Genomic DNA, 12,911 nt, shown 5'->3' with positions numbered 1-12,911 from the left:
ACCTTTTTAACATTGAGTCCCTGTCTTTAGTCAGCGCTTAGTGCCTTTCTCCAGGACAGTCGAGCTGGCTCCTGGTCTTGGCCTTCTCACTCAGTCCTCTGGTCCTGCCCAGGTGACGAAAGCTAAGCTGCAGCTCGCTTGTGCATCTGAGTTACTGTGGTTTGCTCCAGAAGTGTAGCTACTTAAAAAGAAGGAAAAGCTTAAGAATTGTGTTTGACTCTATTTCAGTAATATTCCTTCCTCTTCATTGGTCTTGTAGACATTTGCCAGCCAATTTAGCAAGCTTGTAATTGGTTTCACTAAAGACACTGTAAATTCAATATAAGTAAGTTTAACAATGCATACTGAACACACAGCTCATTTATACGCCCACATTTATACAAACTGTAACTCTTTTTGGACTAATTTTGGAAGTCTATGCAAATTAGTCTACCAAATTGTGTTCCTCTTAATAAAATGCAGGAAACAGCTTAAGTAACTTGTGATATCATCTGAGGGATAGTTTGAAGTTATGCCACGCTTTCGGACTAACTCAGTAGAAGTTGCTTTTTGAAAACATCCTTTGAGTAAAGAAGATAAATTGGGGTTTTTTTGTTTGTTTGGTTGGTTGTTTTTGGAAGTGATTCTGATAGAATCATACATAGCTTTCATGTTAGAAGTTTAAACATAAACTGCAAAGTTAGTTTAATATTCTCATAATCCCAAAGAATCTTCAAGCATTTAGATAAACTAGCCTGTTCTCAGCAGAATCCTAGTGGTTCTGTGCAGACCTCCTCCCGTCTTCATTATCATGTTATCAGGGATACCATGTCTGTCTTAGGAATTCATGATCTCTTCTTTGGAAATAAGTAGTTAGAGGCCAGCCTAGAGAGGCAAAAGAATAGCTGAGTAGGAGACAAGTCCAAAGCACAGGAGAAGACTGTTTTTGATTGTTTGTTTTTAAGAAGTTTCTATTAAGGATGAGGCCTAGGAGGATGGTGAAATCGTAGCAAGGATACTTGACAAATTCTGCTGGGTGGCTTTCTTCTTCAGTGTCCGTGTTCTCTTGATTTTCTCAGCATGTTGACATAGCAGCGTTACTGATAAAATACAACACGTGTGTAAACGCAACGGATAAGTGGGCCTTTACTCCCCTTCACGAAGCTGCCCAGAAAGGAAGGACGCAGTTATGTGCCCTGCTCCTAGCACATGGCGCAGACCCAACCATGAAGAACCAGGAAGGTCAGACACCTTTAGATCTGGCGACGGTAAGTCCTTGTTGCAGGGTGGTGGTTGTACATTAGGATTCCAGGCATGACCTTACCTTCCAGGGCTCAACTGGCACTTCCTGTGGCGGAGTTGGCATTCTTCCTGGAAATCTCCATAGCCAAAACCACATGGCCTCTCACTTCCTTCTGTGCTTCAGTGATATCTCATGTAGAGTCGGCCTCCTTCACTTTGACTTTCACTAACCTTGTCTGACTCTTACAGCCAAAATCACTGTCACTGTCCTTGCCTGATGTCCGTGTCTTTACATTTGGTACTTGGTGAAAATCTTAGCATTAATAATGGTTTTTGTGTTTTCTTTAATCATTTTTTAGGCTGATGACATCCGGGCTCTGCTGATAGATGCCATGCCCCCTGAGGCCTTACCTACCTGTTTTAAACCTCAGGCAACTGTAGTTAGTGCCTCTCTGATCTCACCAGCGTCCACCCCCTCCTGCCTCTCTGCTGCCAGCAGCATAGATAACCTCACTGGCCCGTTAACGGATCTGGCTGTAGGAGGGGCCTCCAATGCAGGGGATGGCGCTGCGGGTGCAGAAAGGAAGGAAGGAGAAGGTAGGTGTACCCCTGGGAACCCTTGTTTGTACACTTTAGCGGACCAGTTACTTTTTCCTTTTTATTATTGAAAGCTTAAAGATAGCCCCTCTCTAAACTTTTGAGTTCAAAGTCATCCAGGACTACATGGTGAGGCCCTAAGTCAAAGACAGGATTGGAGGATGTGAGGGGGAAGGGGAAAGAAAAAGGATTCCTGGGACTTGCTAAGTGAGCTCCAGGTTTAGTAAGATGCTCTCTCTCAAAGGTGGGTGGGTGGGTGGGTGGGTGGATGGATGGATGGATGGATGGATGGATGGATAGATAGTAGATAGATAGATAGATAGATAGATAGATAGATAGATAGATAGATAGGAAGATATTCAACATTGACCTCTGACCTCCACATACACATAGAAATAAATAAAAATAATTCTTAAAAAGAATAAATCAAACTGGGCGGTGGTGGCGCACGCCTTTAATCCCAGCACTCGGGAGGCAGAGGCAGGCGGATTTCTGAGTTCGAGGCCAGCCTGGTCTACAGAGTGAGTTCCAGGACAGTCAGGGCTACACAGAGAAACCCTGTCTTGTAAAACCCAAAAATAAATAAATAAATAAATAAATAAATAAATAAATAAATAAATAAATAAATAAATAAATAAATAAAATAAAAAGAAGAAGAAGAAGAGGAAGAAGAATAAATCAAAATAGTAACTGATACCTTCTTCTTTTCTTTTAAGTCATTGAAAGTACTAATTCTATCAACTATGGTCTTGAGCCTAGGTACTGCTCTTGTAGAGGACCTGGTTTAGTTTCCACCACCCACACTGTTTAGCTCACAACCCTCTTCACCCCAGCTTCAGGGAACCCAGTGTACTCAGCTGGCTCCCAGGGAAACACTTCGCGTGCAGATACGCAAGCATAAAAACACACAAAGCTAAAAATAAATGTCTTAGACATAAAAATAAGGTGGTAGGAATTATATTCCCTGTAGAGTTAATATATACATCTATATTTTAGTTCTCTATTCTATGTGTATTAGAATTAATGTAAGTACTGTTGCTATGCCAAAGAGAAAATTCAGCATAACTTGGAAGTGCCTGATTTAAATTGACATATTTGGTATTGGTTTTTGTCATGTGAAATCATCTGTACAGGCAAGTGTCAAAAAATAGGGTTATGCATAAATGCTGACCTTGCGTAGAATTAGGAAATTCTAAGAGATTTTACTGTTTGTTTTAGTTGCGGGTCTTGACATGAACATCAGCCAGTTCCTTAAGAGCCTTGGCCTTGAGCACCTGAGGGACATTTTTGAAACAGAGCAGGTAAGCGCTCACGTGCTCTTTCAGCTTTTCATCTTCTGAGTTATTGACTTCATAAACTTCGCAGCTGTTTATTTTCTGTGTTATGTATTCTCTTTATTTTGTGACTTATAGTGTTCTGCAGTTTGCCTCGTGTTTAATCTATGTGTATGTTTTTACCTTGCTTGTTAGCTGCCTGAAATACATGTAGAGAAGCCAGGGAGCCCAGCACTTTGCGCTCATCTCCGACGCTGACAGTTCAGAGAGCCGTCCTTCCTCTGTGGCCAGTTTTGTTCAGTGCAGTCTGTGTCAGGTTAGACGTGAGAAGGAAGGGTTCAGCTTGCTGAGAGAGCACTTGGTGAACTTAGAGCAAGAAACTATCTCAAGAATATTCTCAGTTTTTCTGGTTTTTGTTGTTGTTGTTTCCAAAAGAAACTGGCATTTATGAGCTCATCTTCTTGTGTTACTAGAGAGAGCTCTTCTGTTTGCCAGACTGTTGTCAAAGGTCATGAGTTCTTACTCCCATGCTCCATGGTAAACACTGAAGATGAAACTGAGTTTAATATTACTGGTGGACATGGAACTTTAGGATGGAGAGTCACTCAGACCCAGTGCCCCATTTCCCAGGTGGAGGTACCTCCATATGCCCATGTCAGCCTTTCTGGCAGGGAGGATAGCTTGTGCAGGAGAATATAGCTGTTGATGTCTTTTTAAAGTCTAGTCAGCTTTAGGGCCCACTTCACATCTTTATTTTGTGACTTATGTTCGACAGTCTACCCCATGTTCAATCTGTTTGTTTCAGGTTTGTTGTTACCTTGTTCTGCACAAGTCTGTTATTTAGTCAGTATATGCACTGAGTTTGGTGAGCTACATAACAAATGACCATGGACTTGGTAGCCTAACAGATGTTTTTCTCTCAGAAGACTGAAATCAGATGGGCAGGGTGCACTCCCTGTAGCAGTTCTAGAAGAGTCTGCTCCCTGCCCTTCCAGCCTCCTTGACTTAGGCCACGCATAGGCCACCTTACTCCAGTCTCTGCTGCTGTTGGCACGATGCCTTGTCCCATGTCTGCCTTCTCACGTGCCTCTTACTGGGACACTTCCTTTAAACTTGGGCCCTCCTGGTGACTATCAGAACTTCCTCTCCCTGTCGTCCAATCATCTTCTGGACTAGAAATGTCCTGTGAGAATCCTGTAAACTGGGTCTTTGTCACTGTTTGAACACACATGCTCTTCATTCTGACTCATGTCTGCAGGAATTGTGAAACTTCACACACACACCTTGGTCTAATAAGCCAAAAACCTCCAGTTCAAACAAGGGACCCACCTCTTGTTGAGAGCCGTTGTTTCTGAGCTTTCATGCGCTTGTTCTTACTTCCTGTTGCATGCTCTCTGTCAGGAACTGACCTCCTGTGCGTGTTTCTCATGTTATTGACTTGGTAGTTTAATGACTCAGTCTTCAGTCAGCTTATTCTTTTTATCAGTTTTGTTGTTCTTTTTACTGCAGTTTTCTTCTGAGTAAATCGATGTCCCATTGATTTTCTTTTGTCCAAAATCATTTCTATAGCCTTTTCAGAGTCAAGACGTTAATTGTTGCACTTAATGCATATTACCTTGTGTAGGCCCTCTCCTCTAGGTAGTGGTGTGCTTTTCTATGTATCGAAACTGTCTTTTGGGCCACTGGGCAGACAATTAAGTTTGTGTTTATTATTTCAAGTGCAGATGTTATCTGTCTAGTCTTCAGGTATAAAATATTAAGTCTACTTAATTCTTCCGCGGCATACCTTTAGAATTTTCTTTTCTGTCATAAATATTGTGTAGCAGTCTGGTAATGTGTATCAACAAGCATGTGACCCTTCATTGTGTCCCCTTATCCCTTCTGTGACTGTGTTTGCTGAGACACTTTGTATAGTGTATTCCGCTGTTCTCGTCCTGCCTGAGAATACCCCTCTCCCTCTCCTGAGGCGCGAGGTAGTTCTTTTAGTTTGTGTCCTAGAAGTTCTTACACTCCACCTTCACAGTTCCTTCTCAGAAGTCTCTGCGCTGTCTTATTCCATAAACACTTTAGAAATAATCATCAAAATTCCTTCTAGTTAACTATAGCATTATGTAACATCTTCTCACACTTAGACTATAGCTTCCTACCTAAAATGTTTTGTTTATGGGAAAGGAAAATTTAATTTACACTATAATTTCTGGAGCTCAACTGCTACGACCTGGATTTTCACAGAAACTGACCATCTACATTCTATAAAAGGTCGGACTCATTGAATTCTATGTAAATATGATTATAACATCACCACCCTCAAGGGAAAAAAGGTCTTTTCATTTATAATCGTTAATTTTCTCATCACATCCCAGGTAAACAAGCGAATCTTTGGAGCAGGCAGCAACCCTATAGACATAGCATTTACTTTATATGCAGGGCCATTTTATCTTATGAATGAGTAACTTTAGTATAAGGATCTTATATCGATGTATGCTAGATATGCACAACCCCCTTCTCCCCAAGACAAGAACTTGAGGAGCAAACTTGTGGTTTCTTCCAAATACCAAACATATTCTCTTAACTGTTCCCACCAGATAAGTCACTGGAGGCTTAGAAGTAATAAATAACATAATTAAATATAGAGGGGAAAGTACTATCCTGTCATTTCTACTGTATCATATTAATAACTAGTCAGTAAGTATAGCTCATACCCAAGGGGAAGGGAGTTGAAGTCAGAGCACCAATGCTGGAGACAGGATCTTCAGCAGCTGTGTAAGAGGCGGCTTTCCGTACAGGGAGGAGCCTGGCTCCTCAGCCCCGCTCTGTAAACCAGAGTGGAGTAACTCCAGGTTCCTCTCTGGTGCAGCGGGCTTGGGCAAGGATTTTTATATTCATTTTGTGATTGGAAGTCTGTGTGTTACGCTTTATTTCCTCTCTAGAGCATGATTGGAAATATCCCTTGGGGTGTTGTCTTCTAGCCTGACTTTGACACCCTTCAGCTATGCACTATTGAATGGCAGTTAAGAAGATGTTGATGTCTGTAACCTAAAGTTACCTCATATATATCAGGCTGTGTTTTTATTGTCAACCATATCTAAACTGAAAGATCAAATCTCTAGAAGAACATGGTACCAGTTGCATGGCTCACAAAGTGCATTAGAATCAGGTCAGCCTTAGGATGTAGAGACTCCCGTTGTGTAAACTGTTCTGTTTCAAAGGTGCTTGTCTCCCTTTTGCTGTCTTCTGAAAGCTCTGTTGTAAACTTCCTTTGCGTGATTAGAAGTGAATGGCAGATTTTGTACCATGAAACAATTATTTCTTCAATGGCCACTTAATGTGCTAAATTACTTTAGAGAATAAGCCCAGATGATCCCACTCGCTGTAAAGGAGTTCATTTTCACAGTAAAAATCAAACCTTGGGGTCTAATTTGTTATGTTAGTGTGAGGGTTAAGGAAGTGATATATATATATATATATATATATTAACCTTAAATGAGTTAGAAAAAAGAATGTCTATAAAAGGATATTTCAGTTCTCCAAAGAAAGAAAAGAAAAGAAAAAGAAGGAAAGAAAAAGAAAGAGACTTGGGCAATGTGTTTATCCTCTGGACATGTGGCAGAAGGTGATTCAGAACTTTGCCACTGGGTGGAAGCAGAGTCACAATTACTGTGGTCCACAAAGGCCTGAGAAAGTCAGCTAGCTGAGACTGTCAGGTCGCCGAGACTCAAAGGCTGCTATTGTGTACAGACATCGAATGCCTGGCCTGTTAGTCAGCAAGCATTGCTAACCTGACAGTTTATGAACTTAAACACCATCTCTCTCCTGTTCTCTAAATTGGGATTTCTGATGTCTCTTATATAATGGCCACACTTTAAATCAGCCTACCTTCTAAGGCCTCTGACTCCTGGCTTGCTGGTTTCCTGGCACTGGGAACTTTCTCATCTAAAGCCAGCTTGCTTTTGCCACACTGTGACAAACTAAAATGTTCCCGTCCCCTCTGCCGTTCATTTCTCCTACCCACAAGATACAGAATTTCAGACTGCTGATCTGTCTGTCTGGAGACAAACAAAAGATGGCAGAATTGCAGACAGAAAGACATGGTGGTGATCACCCGTCTTCCCATCACAGTAGGTCTCCTGCCTCAATCTCCATATCTGCTTCAAGCAAATGAGGGAGGCTTTCCCCTGAGCTAGGAGATTGCAGGCCTTCTTAGGCAGCTTGAAGGTCACGCCCGGTTTATAAAAGGAAACCTGTAATGTTATTTTTTTATGTAATTTTCAGATTACGCTAGATGTGTTGGCTGATATGGGTCATGAAGAATTGAAAGAAATAGGCATCAATGCATATGGACACCGCCACAAGTTGATCAAGGGTGTTGAAAGACTTTTAGGTGGACAACAAGGTAAGCTACTTGGGAAAATTATTTTCAGAACTTAGTACAGAACTATCAGGCTGGTTTTGGGGCTTGGGTAGTCTGGCCCCAGAGCACATGCAGGTAACTGGCACAGCATTCCCTGCCTTCCTCAGGTCTAGCCAGACAAGCCCGAGCTCTTCCCTCTCCTCTACTTCTCACGCCTTTGTACTGCATCCTCAGCCCTGCTTTTACCTAACTCAAGCCACCAGTCCCTCCCTCTCCTGGGCCTCCGTCACTGTGCAGCCCCTTCCCAGTCTGTACCTTCACCTCCCTCACTGACTTCTCCACAGCGACCAAGGGTCTCCAGCACAAGCCTGTCAACCTCTCCTCATGCCTTTAACCCCTCACAGGCCCTGGAGCGTTCTGGATAAAATCAGACACTTACCCCATGGTTTTTCACAGCCTGGCCTATCTGGCCTTCCCTTGGGCTCTTCTGCTGCCCTCAGGACCACAGTTCAACCATTCCCATCATCCTTTGCTGCCACAGGCCTCCTCTCTTACTTCTGTATTTTCTGTGTATCTCTTTGTTAGACACACTTTCCATAGAGGAGAGAAGCAAAGAGAAGGACCATGTATCTATGGAGCTGATAAAAGTACAGGCAGCCAAAATGGAGAGGGTTTGAATTTGACTTTTTTTTTAAACATTTATTTTAGTCAGCCTTATAAATTAACAGATCAGTTATGTCGGTGACCATTTCAAGCCATTCCTGAAAGTTTTAGAGGGTAGTTCTTGTATCGTAGAACTCATTTTATTGTAGTTCAGCATTGTTTCTCTTCTGCGTAGGCATCACTATGTTCATGGTGGAGTTCAGTTCAGTAGGTCCTGAGCCCTGCTGTGTAGAAAGGGTTCATGGGAGGGGAGAAGCCCCTTACCACTTTCTTTCTTCTTGTGCCTTTGGTATATCTGCTTACAGACTGTATATTGGGGTGGAGATTGAAAATAGTGTAGATTGCTCTGAGCTGTCAGCTATTTATAGCCAAGTTTCCCATAAATGTGTGGAAGCCAAGTGATATGGACATGTGCTTTGTATTCTTGTTTTTCTCTTCTACAGGAACCAATCCATATTTGACTTTTCACTGTGTGAATCAGGGAACTATTTTGCTAGATCTTGCTCCAGAAGATAAAGAATATCAATCAGTAGAAGAAGAGGTAACAGACATCAGAACTTTTTTCTTTGCCCAAGTTCTGTTAAGACTGGTCTTTCCAGGGGAAAGAACTCATCTTACTTTGTTTACAGGGTCACGTGGCCTGCTACTCAGCCGGAGGCAGCAGCCAGCCTTTAAATGTGACTGTAGACTAAAACCATACACATTGCATTTACGTCACAAGCCTATGTGCGAATAGCTCCATATTTTTGTTCTATAGATTTTGTCAGTTTTAAGTCATGTAAGTAAGAACCTTTTTAAAGCATTTTCATACAGTAAAATGCACCTAAGATTGATATGGGGCAAGAATCTTGCTTCATAGACAGAAAACACTTTCTAGGGTTTTTGTTGTTTGTTTGTTTGTTTTGGGGGTTGTTTGTTTATGTAATTAGTGTTTTTTAGTAATGTGCCTGATTGTCACATTTTTCTCATGTTGATTACATGATAAAAGAAGAGTCTATCTCAGTTAATTTCCATAATCAGAATTATTCTAAGCATTATATAATAAGACTACTTTGAACCTCCTTGTAGAAAGATGACATAGACATTCTTCCTGTGAGAGCAGGCGGGAGAGATGGCTCAGCAGTCTGCTCTTCCAGAGGTCCTGAGTTCAATTCCTAGCAACCTCATGGTAGCTCACAACCATCTGTAATGGGAGAGGATGCCCTCTTCTGGTGTGTCTGAGGACAGCGACAGTGTACTCACATAAATCTTTTTTAAAAAAGGAAGAAATTTCCCTTGTGCTGATGGCTTATATTTCTTGCCCCTAATGCAATGTCTAACTCCATTATTGTGATTAAGCTCCCTCATTCCATTATTATACAAACACCAAGCAGACATGGGTTTGCCTGCAGTTAAGGATTTCTTTTGTTTGTTTTGTTTATTTTTTTTAACTAGTGCCCATATCATCTCCATTCAATGCTAGGAAGTCACATTTGGGAGCACAGGATGGTTTCAGTTTGCGTTAGGTTATCAGAAAGATGTTATGACTTCTAGGGCCTTATGGTCTGGTTGTCTCCATAGTAAGTTCTGGTCGTGTAAGATACAGGCTACACATCCTTGCAGATGGAGCCATGGGTAGAGAGCTCAGGTGTCAGAAATTTGGGGCATTTTTGTGATGCTGCCTAGAAACCTAAGGTCTCACACATGCTTAGCAGATGTTCTGCCCATAGCCCAAGACACTAAAGGTTTTTCCATAATAATTATTAAAGTTTGAGAGTGGGAGAGTTTGTAGTGCTCAGAAGGTTATTCTGTTCATTGTGAAGTTTACTCAGCTTCCCTTGCCTGAGTTGCTGTATCAAGATTCCAAAGACTACTGAGATAAAATGAAACAAAAATATTTTTAAAATATTTATTTTTAGCATTTATCTAATGTGGTATCAATTGAATATCATTTTAGTTTGATTTATTCAATTTCTTTTCATTCTTAATTACAAAGTAATTATACATTTTTAAAGTGCTATTATTTTTCAGTTTCCCTGTTATGTCTATAAAAAATATCTTTCAAAATTTGTATCAGAAAATGCTTTCATTAGTATTTATGACTATATTCTCAGTACAAATGCTCATTAAATTTGTTAAAATAAGTTTGTAGTGAGCTCCTGATTGAGACTCAGACTCACCAGGGAAACAGATGGAAGAACTATCTAGAGACCGCAGAAGGAATGCTTTCTTCTGGCTCTGATGGAGTTAATTGTTTCCCTTTGCCCTACAGATGCAGAGCACTATTCGAGAGCACAGAGACGGTGGGAACGCTGGCGGCATCTTCAACAGATACAACGTCATTCGAGTAAGCCTGCTGGTTGTTCTGGGGGAATCGGACTGCAAAACTAACACAGTTAAATGAATTCTAGGAATTTGGGAAGAAAAATTCAGATTGTGAAAGACACTTATTCATTGTCCTAAAATCAAATGCTGTTCTCTTCACTACAACCTCTAACATCAAGACCATCCTGGCTAGAAACCACAGCACAGTGAGACAGCAAAGCCCCGAAGGTCTCATAAAGGCCGCTGGGGTCAGCACCACAGCAGCCCCGCCTGTTATCTCCTCAGATTTGGACCCTCAACAGCAGTAACTTCATTTTAAATCACTTGAAAACTGCATTTTTAAAGATCTGGATTGTCAATCTATTTGTTATTGATGAGATCAGAATGCATTTATCTCTTAAATCACAGGAAAAAAAAACTATGTTGCCATTATCTGCTTTTTCAGAGGTTATCTTGAAGGTTAATTACATCTGCTAAAAACTGGTTTAGTCCTTTCTTAATTGACTTACAATAACCCATGAGCGGTTGGTTGGTTGGTTGGTTGGTTGGTTTGGCTTAGTGATAAAATGCATGCTACACAAACTCTAGGGAGCTGAGTTGGAGCCCCCAGCACTCAGGTACAGCCTAGGCACAGTGGTGTGCACCATTGTCTCAACGCTGGGAGATGGAGGTGGGAGACCCTAAAGCTCCACTGGTCAGTTAGTCTAGCCAGCAGCAAGCCTAGGCTCCGTGAGGGACCCATCTCACATAAGGTGCAGAGTAAGAGCAAGACTCTCAGTGTTGGTTCTGGCTTCACATTCATGGGCACACAGAAAGCAGCAAGGAGACACCACATAACTGTGTCACTAGCATATTAACTGAATTCCACTGATAGGGTGACTTAGATAATGTGTCAGTCAAAAACCCAAAATTGATACCACCAAAGGAAAAACTACATGTCCTTTCAAATCAAAATGTACATTTAATTAAGAACAATATTTTTTGTCCTTTATGAAGATTCAGAAAGTTGTGAATAAGAAGCTGAGGGAGCGATTCTGCCACAGACAAAAGGAGGTGTCTGAGGAGAACCACAACCATCACAATGAGCGCATGCTGTTCCACGGTGAGCGCTGCCTGCATCGGGCTGTCAGCAGTGGGGGAAGACTGGGGTCCGTTGTTGACCTTATGTTGGAATGACTTGTTTGCACTTTTTTGGTTGAAATAATGCCTAATTTCCTAATGCTCTGCATGTTAGCACAGGCTTCCCAAAACCTGTGCCATGCCGGTGACTGTCTGAATTTGCTGCTAAACTCCAGTTCCAAGTTGAGCCACCTGCAGTTTTCTGGTTTTTGTTTTTCTTTGTGAACATTACTAGATTTCAGTGAAAATAGTAAATGGCTAAGTGTTGAAAAACTAATGTTTCCACCTTTATATTTTTAGGTTCTCCTTTCATTAATGCAATTATTCATAAAGGGTTTGATGAGCGACATGCGTACATTGGAGGGATGTTTGGAGCTGGAATTTACTTTGCTGAAAACTCCTCAAAAAGCAATCAGTATGTTTATGGAATTGGAGGAGGAACAGGCTGTCCCACACACAAAGACAGATCATGTTATATATGTCACAGGTGAGCGTCCTGCCTTGACTGCAATGGTTGTCACCCTCAACTAACCTTTGACTATAGCGCTGGGTGCAGTGGTCCAGACTAGATACATATGCGCTCTCTAGGTGGCAGTGGAACTGCATTTCAGTCTCCGTCAGGTGCAGAGACCTCTTAGTGCTCACAGTAGACGGAGCCCTTCTAGCCACTGTCATACATGAACATACAGGGTCAAGGTAGGAGACTAGACTCAAGTCTCATTGCCGATGCGGCTAGTGGTGTGTTTGATTTAAGGGCCATAATAATTCCCCTTGGAAAGCCCAGCCTCAGAATATCAGCTTGGGAATTGGTAGCAAACAGATGAATATCAGCTTTTTAAAGTAGGACTTTGTAATCTCGAAGCTGGAAAAGATGATCATGGCAGCGCGTGAGAAGGCGGTGTTTCTCTTCTCACTGGAGAGCAAGAAGATCGGGATTTAGTGTGGTTTGCAGTCATACACATGCATACTGTATCCAACCCTGAGCCCCCTATACTTACCCCTAATCCCGCCAATGCTTTCCCCTCCCCCTTCATGTCCTTGTGAGTTTTGGAGAGTCTCTCATTTGAGCTGCTGGAATGTGCATGAGTGTGGGTGACTTTCCATACCTGTACCCCTAAAGAAAAATAAACTTCCTCTCCTGACAGCCCTCACTCACCAGGAGCTCCTCCGCTTAGGGGTGCAGCCTTATGCTCCCGACCATGCTGGAGTACGGATGGGCTTGATCTAGTGCAGGTGACCATAGCTGCTGTGACTTCATGACTCTGGTGGCCATGCTATCCTAAGGCCACATGTCACAGCTCCACCCTATCTGCTTGCTCTTCTCTTCTTTCCACCCCGTCCTCCACAATGCTCCTTGAGCCTTGGAGAAGGTTGATGGCAAA

At 42.0% G+C, this 12,911-nt stretch overlaps 1 protein-coding gene across 1 annotated transcript in view; it reads left to right on the top strand.

Annotated features, from left to right (window-relative positions):
* Tnks (tankyrase, TRF1-interacting ankyrin-related ADP-ribose polymerase) overlaps positions 1 to 12,911 on the top strand; it is a 136,512-nt gene that overhangs the window by 115,291 nt on the left and 8,310 nt on the right. The window contains exons 18-25 of the mRNA NM_175091.3: positions 1,059 to 1,247; positions 1,581 to 1,818; positions 3,037 to 3,119; positions 7,365 to 7,485; positions 8,550 to 8,647; positions 10,358 to 10,432; positions 11,407 to 11,512; positions 11,830 to 12,016. Coding sequence (NP_780300.2) covers positions 1,059 to 1,247; positions 1,581 to 1,818; positions 3,037 to 3,119; positions 7,365 to 7,485; positions 8,550 to 8,647; positions 10,358 to 10,432; positions 11,407 to 11,512; positions 11,830 to 12,016 — 1,097 coding nt within the window. The remainder of the gene's footprint in view (positions 1 to 1,058; positions 1,248 to 1,580; positions 1,819 to 3,036; positions 3,120 to 7,364; positions 7,486 to 8,549; positions 8,648 to 10,357; positions 10,433 to 11,406; positions 11,513 to 11,829; positions 12,017 to 12,911) is intronic.

This window comes from Mus musculus, chromosome 8 (assembly GCF_000001635.26).
Source record: "Mus musculus strain C57BL/6J chromosome 8, GRCm38.p6 C57BL/6J".
In the NCBI taxonomy this organism is placed as follows: Eukaryota; Metazoa; Chordata; class Mammalia; order Rodentia; family Muridae; genus Mus; species Mus musculus.
This window is presented reverse-complemented; position numbering and strand designations above follow the sequence as displayed.